General features: G+C 42.9%; 1 protein-coding gene across 3 annotated transcripts; it reads left to right on the top strand.

Annotated features, from left to right (window-relative positions):
• The first annotated feature begins 650 nt into the window (after positions 1-650).
• On the top strand, positions 651-13,240 carry LOC114353751 (serine/threonine-protein kinase mTOR-like). 3 transcript variants are annotated; one of them, XM_028305848.1, is made up of 8 exons: positions 651-658; positions 2,740-4,181; positions 4,750-5,167; positions 6,662-6,877; positions 8,103-8,288; positions 8,784-8,963; positions 9,570-9,884; positions 10,357-13,240. In XM_028305848.1, exons 2-8 carry the CDS (start codon positions 2,848-2,850, stop codon positions 10,744-10,746), a joined length of 3,039 nt encoding a protein of 1,012 aa, XP_028161649.1. In that variant the 5' UTR covers positions 651-658; positions 2,740-2,847; the 3' UTR covers positions 10,747-13,240. The 3 variants fall into 3 exon arrangements, with proteins under 3 accessions (XP_028161649.1, XP_028161648.1, XP_028161647.1); XM_028305847.1 differs by lacking the exon at positions 651-658 and adding an exon at positions 687-702; XM_028305846.1 differs by lacking the exon at positions 651-658 and adding an exon at positions 899-943.
• Positions 13,241-14,173: the final 933 nt, after the last annotated feature.

Raw genomic sequence — 14,173 nt, 5'->3', positions numbered from 1 at the left:
TAGCTCGGAATATTTATAAATACATATATAAAATTAATATTCATACATAAAAGTACAAGGCAAAATATCGGGAGAGTTTAGGCTCCATTCACCAGGTGTATAAATTGACATAATAAGTTTATTATATTTGCTGCTACGGAACCCTTTGTGCGCGAGCCCGACTCGCACTTGGCCGGTTTTTTTTAATGTAATAAATAGAGATGCACCGAATGTTCGGTTGAATATTCGTATTCGGTACATTCGGCATATTTTTCCCACGTTCGTATTCGGCCGAATGTTCGGTTGAATTGCCGAATAATTACCGAATATTAAAAGTATTGTTAACAATTAAAATTTTTTTTTTAAATAAACAGCTTGGTTAAAATTACTAAATAAGTGGTTTATTGCGAAAGTATTTTATAGTTTTTGAAAATGAAACAGACACTACTTGTACCAATTATTTATTGTGAAATAAAAAGATTAACAATCAACAAATAATTATTTTATCAAAGAAACTGCTGCTTTACTGACGGTAAATTTATTTTTTATGAAATTGAATATTTTAAGGACACTGCTTTGTTGAGTAACAAACAACTGTTTTCAGAAAACTTTTTTAGAATAGTATAATGTTAATAAAAATAACTACTATTTTAAGGANGCCAAGACGCTGCACTACAAGGTATGCGTTTGACTGCTAGGGGCGCCAAGGCGCTGCACTACAAGGTATTCGTTTGACTGCTAGGGGCGCCAAAGCGCTCCACTACAAGGTATTCGTTTGACTGCTAGGGGCGCCAAGGCGCTCCACTACAAGGTATGCCCGAGCTCTCGTCTGCGTCGGAGCGCTTCACTATGCGCCCGAGCTCGCTCACACGCTGCTCAACCTGGCCGAGTTCATGGAGCACTGCGACGCCGGCGCGAGCGCGCCATGCACTGCCGCGCCTACGCCAAGGCGCTCCACTACAAGGTATGATGCCCGTTGTTCACGCAGAACTACTTAATAAAATGCATTCTTGAGTTTGAGAATTTATTGTACTTTTGGACAATATTACATTGAAATAAATTGCGAGTTAACCTACCGGTTCGGTGGCTGATAGGCGAGAGGGATACAGTGAATGGAAGAGTGAACGCGCGCGCGGACCGAATGAGATTGAACGATAGTGATGTGAAGCTGTCTGTCATAGACACCCGTTATTTTTTATGTGATAGGAGGCAAACGAGCAGACGGATCACCTGATGATAAATAAGTGACCATTTTCACCATCGATCCCTAATTTTTAAGTGACCGCTATTGTAACAATTTTTTTTTTTCATAGGGGTCACTTAAAAATTAGGGATTGATGGTGAAAAGCGGCATAAGACTGACGGCTTAGGGTGCCAACCACCCGCACTCGCGCCTACACTGATGCGCGGCACTACAAGGTGTGCGACTGACGGCTGAGGGCGATAAGGCGCTACAAGGTATAGGACGGGGACGGCTTGGGGCGCCTGACGCCCGAGCTCTCATCTATGCCAAGGTGCTGCACTACTAGATATGTGTTTGACTGCTAAGGGCGCCAAGGCGCTACACTACAAGGTATGCCCGGCACCCGAGCTCTCGCCTACGCCATGGCGCTCTACTACAAGGTATGAGCCGAAGACAGCTTGGGGCGCCCGACGCCCAACCTCGCGCCTACACTAATGCGCTACACTACAATGTATGCCCGGCATCCGAGCTCTCGCCTACGCCATGGCGCTCTACTACAAGGTATGAGCCGAAGACAGCTTGGGGCGCCCGACGCCCAACCTCGCGCCTACACTAATGCGCTACACTACAATGTATGCCCGGCATCCGAGCTCTCGCCTACGCCATGGCGCTCTACTACAAGGTATGAGCCGAAGACCGCTTGGGGCGCCCGACGCCCGACTACAACTGTACTGCACTACAAGGTATGCGTTATTTAGTTATTTAATTTTTAGCGTTAAGAGTCGCATCTCAAACTTATTTGAAAATCCCAACTAATATTATAAATGCGAAAGTAACTCTGTCTGTCTGTCTGTCTGTCTGTCTGTCTGTTACGCTTTCCCGCTTAAACCTCGCAACCGATTTTGATGAAATTTGGCATAGAGATAGTTTGAGTCCCGGGAAAGAACATAAGATAGTTTTTATCCCGGTTTTTGAAACAGGGACGCGCGCGATAAAGTTTTTCTGTGACAGACAAAATTCCACGCGGGCGAAGCCGCGGGCGGAAAGCTAGTTATAAATAACTTGAAAAATTCGACGGGTTCATCCAGTGTCTAAGTAGCTCAGTTGGAAGAGCAGTCGCCCGGCAAGCGGAAGGTCGTGAGTTCAATTCCCGCCTTAGGCAGTTCGATTTTTTCAAGTTATTTATAATTTAAAAAAAAAAAGGTATGCGTTGTCGCCCCGAGCTGGCGGATCGTCATCATTTCACCCACAGGACGTCCACTACTGAACCTAAGCCTCCTCTAATGATTTCCATATTGTCCTTTGGTAGTAGCCTGCAGCTAGCGCGATACTTTCAATATTATGATCGATATCCTGAATAGTTTTCGAGGTCGCTGATTCAGATCCGGCTCGAAGGACCATTAATTCATATAACCTTGTTTGGTTATAATATGTATTGACTTGACTTTAGCAATGATGTTCAACAAAATAAATAACGACGTACTTGTACTATCAATGAATGCTATGTATTAAATGCTCTATAACATTTCATATTCAATTGCAGTTTTGTATTTACTTACTTAACTCTTTCATTGCAGGAAGAAGAATTCCGCAGCGGTGCCACATCTCAAGTCGTAGAAGCTTTAATTCACATAAACAACAAACTACAGCAAAAGGAAGCCGCTGAGGGCTTGCTCGAAAGAGTGATGGCCCAACGAGAGGCTGGCGACACCAATCTCAAAGTACAAATACGATGGTACGAAAAGCTCCACAACTGGGAGAAAGCGCTCCACCTCTATGGAGAAAAGTTGGCCGTAGACAACGACAACATGGACGCGTATCTCGGCGAGTTACGTTGCTTCGAAGCTTTAGGAGAGTGGGTCAAACTGTACAATACAGTGTCCAAACGGTGGACTAATATGACAGACGATGACAAGTACAAAGCGGCGAGACTGGCCGCCGCGGCCGCCTGGGGTCTGAAAGAATGGGACTCCATGGCAAAGTATGTGAGCTTCCTACCAGAAAACACTCAAGATGGGGCATTCTATCGCGCAGTCCTCAACATCCATAATGGTCAATTCGATTTGTCAAAATTATACATCGATCAAGCTCGCACGTTATTAGACTCGGAGCTGACCGCCGTAGCCGGCGAGAGCTACCAGCGAGCGTACGGAGCTCTGGTGAACGCCCAACTGCTGGCCGAGCTAGAAGAAGTGATCATGTACAAACAAGTGAGCGAACGGCGAGAATGCATCCGCCAAGCTTGGTGGACCAGGCTCCAGGGCGGACAGAAATTAGTCGAAGATTGGCGTAAAATACTGCAGGTTCGCAGTTTGGTTTTGACACCCCACGAGGACATGGCCACGTGGCTGAAATTCGCATCGCTCTGCCGAAAGAGCGGGGCCCCGCGCCAGGCCCACCGGACGCTGGTCATGTTGCTGGGAACGGACCCGAGCAAGGATCGGGACTTGCCGCTGCCGACTCACGAGCCCAGGTTGACGCTCGCGTACGCCAAGCACCTGTGGGTGGCCGTCGACAAGCAGCTGGCGTACGACCAGCTGCAGCGCTACGTGGAGAGCGCGGAGACCGGCGACCCGGAGCAGTGCCGGCTGCTGGCGCGCTGCCACCTGAAGCTGGGCTCCTGGTGCGAGGCGCTGCTCGGGATCAACGAGCTCTCGATCCCCGAGATCCTGCGCAACTACGCGTCGGCGACCGAGCTGGCCGCCGACTGGTACAAGGCGTGGCACGCGTGGGCCTACATGAACTTCGAGACGGTGCTGTTCTACAAGCACCGGGAGACGAGCGCGCCGCCGGAGTGCGTGGCGCTGCACACGGTGCCGGCCGTGGAGGGCTTCTTCAAGTCGATAAACCTGTCCCACGGCAGCTCGCTGCAGGACACGCTGCGCCTGCTGACGCTGTGGTTCGACCACGGCCACCAGCCGGCCGTGCACGAGGCGCTGGTCGAGGGCATCCGCACCATCGAGATCGGCGTGTGGCTGCAGGTCATCCCGCAGCTCATCGCGCGCATCGACACGCCAAGGTCGATAGATAGTCAGGCTAGCTCTTTTCTTTTGCCCAAGAACTTCACTTATTAAGAAAAATTGTTACTGCATGTGTATTGAGGTGTATAACAATTTTTTTCTGATGTATACAGGGTGTTAGGTAAATGGGTATATGAGCCGACACTAGCCCATGTTAACATAGGTATATAAATGGTATGGTGAAGTCAGAAATTTGATATCATGATTATAATTTTTTTCAATTTTTATACAAAATAAATTTTACAAAATCCGATTTGTATGAAAATTAAAATAGTTAAAATGAAAATATCAATTTTCTGACTTCACCATACCTTTTATATGACCATGTTAACATGGGCTAGTGTCGGCTCATATACCCATTTACCTAACACCCTGTATAAAAATGGCCCTACAAAATTGATGGTGAAAAAGCTTCGTGAATGGCTGACTACTGTTTGTTTCTACGGTGTTCGGGAATTCCTTACCCGTAAATTTGCATGTTTTAACAGAATAGAGTCCTTAATACATGTAACATCAACAATAACCTGTACTTACCTATTCTTGCAAATAAATATCTTTATCTTTAAGGGCTCTGGTGGGCAAGTTGATCCACTCGCTGCTGATCGACATCGGCAAGTCGCACCCGCAGGCGCTGGTGTACCCGCTGACGGTGGCGTCCAAGTCGTCGTTCGTGGCGCGCAAGAACGCCGCCAACCAGGTGCTGAAGTCGATGTGCACCCACTCGAGCAACCTGGTGAACCAGGCCGCGATGATCTCCGAGGAGCTGATCCGCGTGGCCATCCTGTGGCACGAGCAGTGGCACGAGGCGCTGGAGGAAGCCTCGCGATTATACTTCAGCGAGCACGACGTGAAGGCGATGTTTAAGACTTTGGAACCTCTCCACGCGATGCTCGAGAGAGGCCCTCAGACCACGAAGGAGGTGTCCTTCACTACGGCGTACGGAAGAGATTTGGGCGATGCCCAAGAATGGTGTAATCGATTCAAGGTATGTATGCCATTTTTTTTCTTTTAAATGTAATGTAATAAGTAGAGATGCACCGAATGTTCGGTTGAATATTCGTATTCGGTACATTCGGCATATTTTTCCCATGTTCGTATTCGGCCGAATGTTCGGTTGAATTGCCGAATAATTACCGAATATTAAAAGTATTGTTAACAATTAAAACATTTTTTTAAATAAACAGCTTTGTTCAAATTACTAAATAAGTGTAGTTTATTGCGAAAGTATTTTACAGTTTTTGAAAATAAAACAGACACTACTTGTACCAATTATTTATTGTGAAATAAAAAGCTGCTTTACTGACGGTAAATTTATTTTTTATGAAATTGAAAATTAAATAAAAATAACTAGTACTATCTTAAGGAACCAACACAAGTATTCAAATCCTACTAATATTTTAAACGCGAAAGTTTGTGTGGATGTTTGTTACTCTTTCACGCAAAAACTACCGAACGGATTTTGATGAAACTTTACAGTATTATTGTTTATAACCCGGCCCGGAATAACATAATATAGGCTATAATTTATGACGATCTGTAACAAACTAAATTTTAGGCGGGTGAAGCCGCGGGCAAAAGCTAGTAGGTACGTTTATAAAATCAAGTTTTTTTTAAATAAATATCTATCTAGGTATGTATTATAGGTATGCTAGTGAATGGTGAACTAGAAATTGTCATAACTATTTGTAGTTTTAATTCAATGTAAGTCAAATAAAATTCTTTAAAATCAACAATAAACAAATTATATCATCCGTTCATAAATGAAAAAAAAAAAAACAAAATAGAAACTTTAAGAGTCAACATTAGACGGTAATTTTAGTTTTAATCAAATTTGAACCGAATGATTCGGCCGAACATTCGTATTCGGTTCAATCTACATTCGGTGCATCTCTAGTAATAAGTCTAAAAAGTTTCTAGAATGAACGACGAAGACATTACACAAATAATTTGTTTAGACATGTTGCTAAAGTTCGGTCGCCGAGCACATAGAATTTCGTCCAATGACCCCAAGCTCACGCGTAATAATATTGCTGTCGCGCTCGCATCGCTCACTGCGGCCGCCCGTCGCACAGTCGCGACGGCAAAATAATTACGCGCGAGCGATAAGGATGGGTAGCTTGGGGTCATTGGACGAAACTATCTGCTCGGCGACCGGACTTTAAATCAAAGTCGGTGGTCACTATTTTGACGTCGATATTCTTGTCAATCTCGCTCAACACTGGGCTACACACAGTAGCGGCGTCCGCCCCGGGTACCAAGCATCAGGGGGTGATACAAGTCGTGCAGATTAGTACTCACTGGTGCATCTGCATGGCAAATCTGCGGTCTATGTCATAATACGTAGGAAACCCCAAAATCCTGGGGGGTACCAGGGGGTGCCTTAAGACTTATAACGGGGGGGGTGGGGTGATCGCCTGGGGTGCCAACCCATGCTACGCCGCCACTGGCTACACACAAAGCGTAACACTCATCTCCCCAGGAGTCGGGCTCGGTCCGCGACCTGAACCAGGCGTGGGACCTGTACTACCACGTGTTCCGGCGCATCAGCCGCCAGCTGCCGCAGCTGACGTCGCTGGAGCTGCAATACGTGAGCCCGCGCCTGCTGCACTGCCGCGACCTGGAACTCGCGGTGCCCGGCTCCTACGTGCCCGACCAGGACCTCATCCGCATCGCGCACATACAGAGCAGCCTCCAGGTATGAACGTCTTTTTTTTTTTTCGTCAGGAAATGCATGAAATTGCATACCCACTGGCCTGGGGGAACCAGTGGGTTATGTAAGGCTCTCCCTGCCAGATGGGCAGGGCCCACTCACTAAAACCTGACGGTGTCCTCCCGAAGTCTTTGGGACGGTGCTGCGAGTTATTGTCCGAGCTAGACGGCCTATACATTCTTTCGCGGCTCCGCCCCAGCCAGGTATGAACGTCTACGTCCACTGCTGGACAAAGGCCTCCCCCAAGGTTTTCCACAAAGACCGTTCCTGCGCCGCCCCCATCCAGGCACCTTTCGCGACCTTCACCAGATCGTCGGTCCACCTAGTGGGAGGCCTCCCACACTACGTCTTCCGGCTCGTGGTCGCCACTAAACAGGTTGCTTTATGTTAATATTTAAATTTGGCGCCCATCGTGTAACTGTACCGGACCATGTTGGGCGCCAATTTTAAAATTTAAAAAAAAAATGAAAAGTTATTTGGTGCAAATATTTTATTATCATCATTTCAGCCATAGGACGTCCACTGCTGAACATAAGCCGGGGAGGCTTGACTTGACCAATGACTTCCACATAACACAATTGGTAGCGGCCTGCATCCAGCATCTACTCTCCAACTTTTTAAAGTGAAAATGAATATATTTATTGCCAGAATCAAATAATACAATAACTAAAAGACAGAACTCCACACTAGGCATTGCATAGAAGTCTGTCGTTAAATTTTAAAATTAGTGCCCAACATGTAACTATGGAACACCACGTTAGGCGCCAATTGTAAAATTCAGTTTTTTTTACTTAGACTCATGCACAGTAAGGTCTTATTAATTTGTTTACAAACAAACCTTTTCTCCCATGACCAAACAGCGACCGCCAGTTTACTTTTCTTTCAGCCTGTTATAAGTCTTAAGCTAATCTTTCAAATTGGCGCCCAACGTGTGACTGAGCTACACCATGTTGGGTGCCAATTTTCAAATTCTGTCTTTTTTACTTATTCACATAAATAGATATATTTATTTGTCTTTGAATGTTGCGTACAGAAGATCAAAAATATAAAAAACTTGCAAATTAAAAGAAATCGTAATACTACTTACATTACGGTTATCTGTGTATTATTAACACAGATAAATAACAATTGACAAATATATTTTTAAGAATAAATAAATTACTTAAAATAGTTTCTTATCAATTTGTTTACAAACGAACATTGCACCCAGGTCATAACGTCCAAGCAGCGGCCACGCCGACTCTGCGTCCGCGGGTCCAACGGCAAAGACTACATGTTCCTGCTCAAAGGACACGAGGATCTTCGGCAAGACGAGCGGGTCATGCAACTGTTCGGGCTCGTCAACACGCTACTGCAGGCCGACCCGGATACTTTCCGGAGGGACCTGGCCATACAGGTCTTACTTTAATTTAATAATTACTTTTTATATTTATAGCATACATTTCGTTAATGTGACAATTTAATTTTACAACACTTCAACTGAACATTTTTTGAAACGTCAAATAGCGCCCTCTGCAGCTCTGGTGTCATAATTATATGGCGATGGCCAATGTGACAGTAATCGAAACTAATAATCCAATAATGATAATAGCGCAGTTTTGTGTTAAACACAAGTTTATTGTAATGTGTTTAATTTGTTTAAGATTTTATTTATTTGTAATTTTGTACGTACTTTTAGTTTTGACGCCTGCGGCGACCCCGATGTCATAAAGGTCCTTGCTTAAAACCAGTATTGTGGCACTTATGCTGAGCCAAGGGCCTCTTTGGCATGGGACACTCGAAACCATTTTCTTTTTTATGTTTTAATTGTGTTCTATGGTTTCCTTTTTTTTGTTCATTTATGTGTTGATCTTGTATGTGTCGTGTGCTAAATAAATTCTATTCTGTACAGAGATACGCAGTCATCCCGCTGTCTACGAACTCCGGTCTGATTGGCTGGGTGCCGCACTGCGACACTCTGCACTCACTGATCAGGGATTATAGAGAGAAGAGGAAGTGCCTGCTCAATATTGAACACAGGATTATGCAGCGAATGGCTTCGGACTTGGAGAGGCTGATGTTGATGCAAAAGGTATGTGATACCTCTGTCATTACTTAGATGATAGTGTCATGATAGAGGGGTAGACAATTCACACAATAGATTTGTGAATTAGTTTCTGATTTTAGTTGGAAGGAAAGTTGAGATTTTTAAGTGGAGACTATAAAAGGATAAATCTCTTCAAATTATGGCTTTTGAAATGACCATTTGGATATTGATTATTAAAAAAGGATGAACTTGGGCTATCCTTCATTTACGCCAACGAATTCCCGAGCAGCTGTCCTGTCGATGTGTGCAACTATTATTCAGTTTATTCAACTTTGAACGTTGTCTAAGTACTCTGATATTAGTTTAAAAACACGTTGAATTTCTTATTTTTTACCCGTGGTACTACCAATCTTAACTGACAGTAGTAACGTAACGTTAAGACCACTTCTAGAACCAGAGGGCTTAGTAAGAGTTTACATTGAATGTCGCCGTTAGCGAGTGCGTCAAAAAATCTATGAAGATTTTAGTTCTTGAAAGTACGCTTTACAAACTGTCTTATACCTAGTTTATGTCATTTTTTATGCAGTCCCTACTTCGCTAGTGATGACTTTTGGTGTAAACTCGCACTAAGCCCTGTATATTTACAAACAGGTGGAAGTTTTCGAGCACGCGCTCGAGCACACAGCCGGCGACGACCTCGCGAAACTCCTTTGGTTAAAGAGTCCCTCCTCCGAGGTGTGGTTCGAGCGGCGCACCAACTACACGCGCTCGCTGGCAGTCATGAGCATGGTGGGCTATATCCTCGGCCTGGGCGACCGACACCCCTCCAACATCATGCTGGATCGGGTCACGGGGAAGTTCCTGCATATCGACTTCGGAGACTGCTTCGAAGTGGCAGTGACGAGGGATAAGTTCCCGGAGAAGATTCCGTTCAGGTTGACGCGGATGCTGATCAATGCTATGGAGGTAAGATATCACGTTAAGGAGTTATTCATGTGCTTTGTCATGATATGTTGTATGATGCCTTTCTTAAGCAAGTGTTCATGAGTGTGTTCTTAGGCTGAGTTGCACCATCTTACTTTAATTTTGACAAGCGTCAAAAATGTGTCAAACTCCATACAAAAAGCATCGGTTAATGTTATTGTAACGGTTAAAATAAGGTGAAAGAAAGAAAGAAGTAGACTTTATTGAACACAGTAAGCACAAATTATAAACAATAACAACACAAAACGAATATAGAAAACAGTGGGCCACTGTGTCAATAGGCTCCCGCTCAGCATTTATCCTGACATGCTCGTAAGGGCATGTCAAGAAACTGGTCTTCCGCGAGAGCCCAGGGTGCCCAAGGTGGTGTAACTCAGCCTTATTTCTGTTATTTGTGACTAAAATAGTCTGATGCGCACGCCACTGTACATCTGAACCGCTGTGACTTGTGCAGGTGACCGGCATCGAGGGCACATACCGGCGCACGTGCGAGTCCGTTATGGAAGTGCTGCACCGACACCGCGACAGCGTCATGGCCGTACTTGAAGCCTTCGTGTACGACCCTCTACTCAACTGGCGTTTAGTCGACGCTGCGAGACGTTCCCGAGCCGACGACGATGCGTCGCCCGCGCCCGCGCCCGTCACCCCCGCACCGCCTGAACCCAGCCTCAATAAACGAGCCCTAGCTATCGTGAATCGAGTGAGAGACAAACTAACCGGACGAGACTTCCCGCATATCGATGAGGCGCTCACCGTGCACAAACAAGTCGACCTGCTCATACAACAGGCCACCAGTAACGAGAACCTCTGCCAGTGCTACGTCGGCTGGTGCCCATTCTGGTAAGATGGTAACCGCGAGCGATGGCCGCAGCAACATTCTGATAGCCCGGTAGCCGCGCCACGCGCCTCGATCCCGTGCCATGAAAAGACGCTCAAAACGACTCAAACAGCTTGAGACTAGTTGCATTTTAATATTTTGAACGCTCACAGACTGGAAGCTTTTCTTGAGCATACTTGAGTGTCGTTCCACGGTACGGGCTTTAGACCCGTATTACGAAATGTCGATCAAAACCCGATTCAAATCAGAATCATTAATTGATACTTGAATTTCATTATTTGGACAAATCACAGACTACTTTGAATTGAGGTTTGAACGTTGTTTCGTGATACGGGCCTTAGTGCCTTAACGACACACTTATGAACATCGTTCTATAGAAACGAAGCATAAATGTGTTCAGAAACGATACGTTTTGCCTACGTACAGTTAAATTTTGACCTATATGTCACTAAATATAATATTAATTTCACTGTTTGAAGACAAATCAAATAGTTTTTGGAATATACAAACGTTGAAAAATCAATAACAGTGACGTGGAAATATATGATCTACAAAAAAGGCAATCAATCTACCCTGAATTTAGTAAAAGCAAGACTAGAATACTAGTTCATTGAATGGGTTAATAAACTGGAGTACTATGGTAATTGCCATGACACATTCTCTAACAAGCAGACGACTCAATTTGTGTTATCACTGTTCATCTACCTATTCATCGTAACTGAATGTGACGTTATAGCTTACTAGTCGTAATTTTGCTTGGATTATTTTATTCTTCGACAGGTTGATTAAATAATTCACTGTAAGAAACTTGCATTCGAGTGCATGCTTTGATGGTATATGATATTCTTAGCAAATATAAGTGAATATGTATAAATATAATGGTTTTATGTTTAAACCATGCCTATGCCAAGGGTGTAAAGTACGAGTATATGTAGTTAATTTACTCGAGCTATTCGAAGAAAATATGCACCTAGGGTGGATATTTCATTGTAGCACAGACTTGGCCAACCTATGTGCTCGTTTGAACTGCGTAACTATTTACTTTGTTAGTCAAAATTAAAATAACTTTTAAGTCATGTTTGTACAAACGCGGAGCACGGCGTTAAACTGGTTCCCATTCAAACAGGCCTTCATAAAAGGACTCCGCGAAGCAACCAACATGTGTCACGTGAGAGTGAAGTATCATATCCTATGCCATTTGAAACCAATTTTCACGCCTTGTTTTGAGCTTGTCGTGAGCTCCTAAGCACCATAACAAACATGCTAGTTTTAGAGCCTCTAACCATAAAATAAAACTTTAAAGTCCAGTTTTTAATTCTCGTCAGATTTGCAACCTATTTGGGTAAATTTGACATTAACTGTAAACTTATTGCTGAGTAAAAATACAATAATAATTTAAATCACTCCCAGTAGCCAGTGACTTTGTGGACCTTACTCGCCAGTGCAGTGGCGCCAACTGATAAGTACAAATACTATTATTACTAATTTTGATCCATATATTATTCTAATACATAATGACATTTTAGTCAGTCGCGCCCTGCGGGACAGTCCATCCCAAGAAAAAGGTGAAAATGGCAGGCAGTTACTGACTCATATTAAAAACTGGACATACATCTCCGCATTTTTGAAGCATTCGAATTTCAACATAAGATTACTGCAGATTTGTATGCGAATTGGATTCGAATACTTGTGAAATATGAGACATTATAAAGCCCGAGCCTTGTCGTGAGAAGTAATGGTTGACGCAGTGTACTTCCTTTTAGTTAGAGGCTGACATGTGCTACGGGTCACCAATTGATTTTTTATGTTTTCTAAAGTAGGCCAATTTAAAAAAAAACGGCGTAGTTTTCTCTAAATTGATTCTTTCTTTATACTACCTATGTATTTTTTATTTGCAATACTTCATGATTTCTCCTATGGTTTTGAAATGTTCCTATGACGAAATTTCTCACTTTCAGCGAGGGCTATTATTGTAGAATAAAAGGATATGATATGTATTTGATTTAAAATCTATTGGTGGCATTAGTTAGCACATGTCTTCTTCTTAATTGAGTATAAAATATATCGATAAAATGTTTGTGCTGCTATGATAGTTATACTATACCTATATGTATGATGGTTAATAATATTAGTTATTATTTAGCCATGATTTAATGTAAAAATTGTTACATATTACGTTGAGTTAATGGTCATTCTAAGTCATATTTACATGCAGCATGTATATCTAAACTGATAATTTTATTGATAAGTATGCATATTATATTGGAATTAGATTATAATTATTTTGATTAGAATATAATTTACACATTATTATTAAACTTATAATACTTAAGAGCTTTCAGTGTCATTTTAAATCTTAACATTGGAATTCTTGGGTCATAATTTACGTATAATGTATATTTCTTTAATTTACAAAACCTGGGTTTAGTTAAGCTCGAACGCATTTTTGCTGTTGTCATTGATGTTTGTTTAAAATAAAATAAAAGATGATTCCAATGAAGTTTTGGTTTTCCTTTAATTACTTTATCGCAAGTATGTCTACATATTAAATATGCAGAATTTGACTTCCGCAAGCTGTTTGCCACTGTGTAAATATCTGTGGCAAGCCAACTTCTGCAAGATTTACAGTGGTTTGCGAAAATCAACTTCTGCAAGTTTTATTGCTAGTCTAAACCTCGCTTTATTGCTGCGTTTACACTGCGCGGAAATTAGCCAAGTCAAGTCAAAAAAACAGTGGAGTGGGGATGAATTATGAATGAATTTCATCCCAACTCCTCTGTTTTTTTGACTTGACTAATTTCCGCATAGTGTAAAAGCAGCATATCAACCAATTTTGTTATTACTACACGGGGAGTTCCCTCATTCGAAGAAAAATTGATACAAAATCCTATGAATGCCGGTGTTTTCAAAAACTTGAAACCGAAAGATGAAAATCACTGCCTTTACACGTTATGTCGCTTTGCGTTTGAATAATATGATAGTTCACAAAGCAAGAGAGGCATCGAAAGCTTGAGTTGGATTTTTTGGTTAACACAATTTATTATTTTTGTACAATTTTGCGAAACTTAAAGTGAACTATTCTTTATAGGATTTTATGCAACGTATCTATTTTGTGAATTTATGATCGCAACATCAATCAGTCTACATGTAAGTTGGCGATTGTTGTGCCGTCGACGAACTACAACGGCCTTGCATTTGATTGTGACAATGCACTGGGGCCGCTTTCACTGCACGTTATTTCTCGACCACGACCACGTTTTTCGTTTTTTCAAAGGACAGATTGCCTACTTTTTGTTAAAAGTATGTACTACTTATACCTCATGAGATTTTACGCGTTCTGTGGGGGGCCAATTCACAGAAACTCAAAAGTGCCAAAAACTATGTCAAGGACCGTAGAGTCAAGAATGGCAACTATTTTACTTGATTCAATCAC

This window comes from Ostrinia furnacalis, unplaced genomic scaffold, assembly GCF_004193835.3.
Source record: "Ostrinia furnacalis isolate ACB-3 unplaced genomic scaffold, ASM419383v2 OfSCF1803, whole genome shotgun sequence".
NCBI lineage: Eukaryota > Metazoa > Arthropoda > Insecta > Lepidoptera > Crambidae > Ostrinia > Ostrinia furnacalis.
Note: the sequence above shows the minus strand (reverse complement) of the source record. Positions and strands in the feature narration are given on the sequence as shown.

Coding starts and splice junctions, on each gene's coding strand:
- LOC114353751 (XM_028305846.1), top strand. CDS start 905: ATGCACTGCCGCGCCTACGCCAAGGCGCTCCACTACAAG. Junction 944..2,739: donor CCAAGGCGCTCCACTACAAG/GTATGATGCCCG, acceptor CTTTCATTGCAG/GAAGAAGAATTCCGCAGCGG. Junction 8,964..9,569: donor GGCTGATGTTGATGCAAAAG/GTATGTGATACC, acceptor ATTTACAAACAG/GTGGAAGTTTTCGAGCACGC.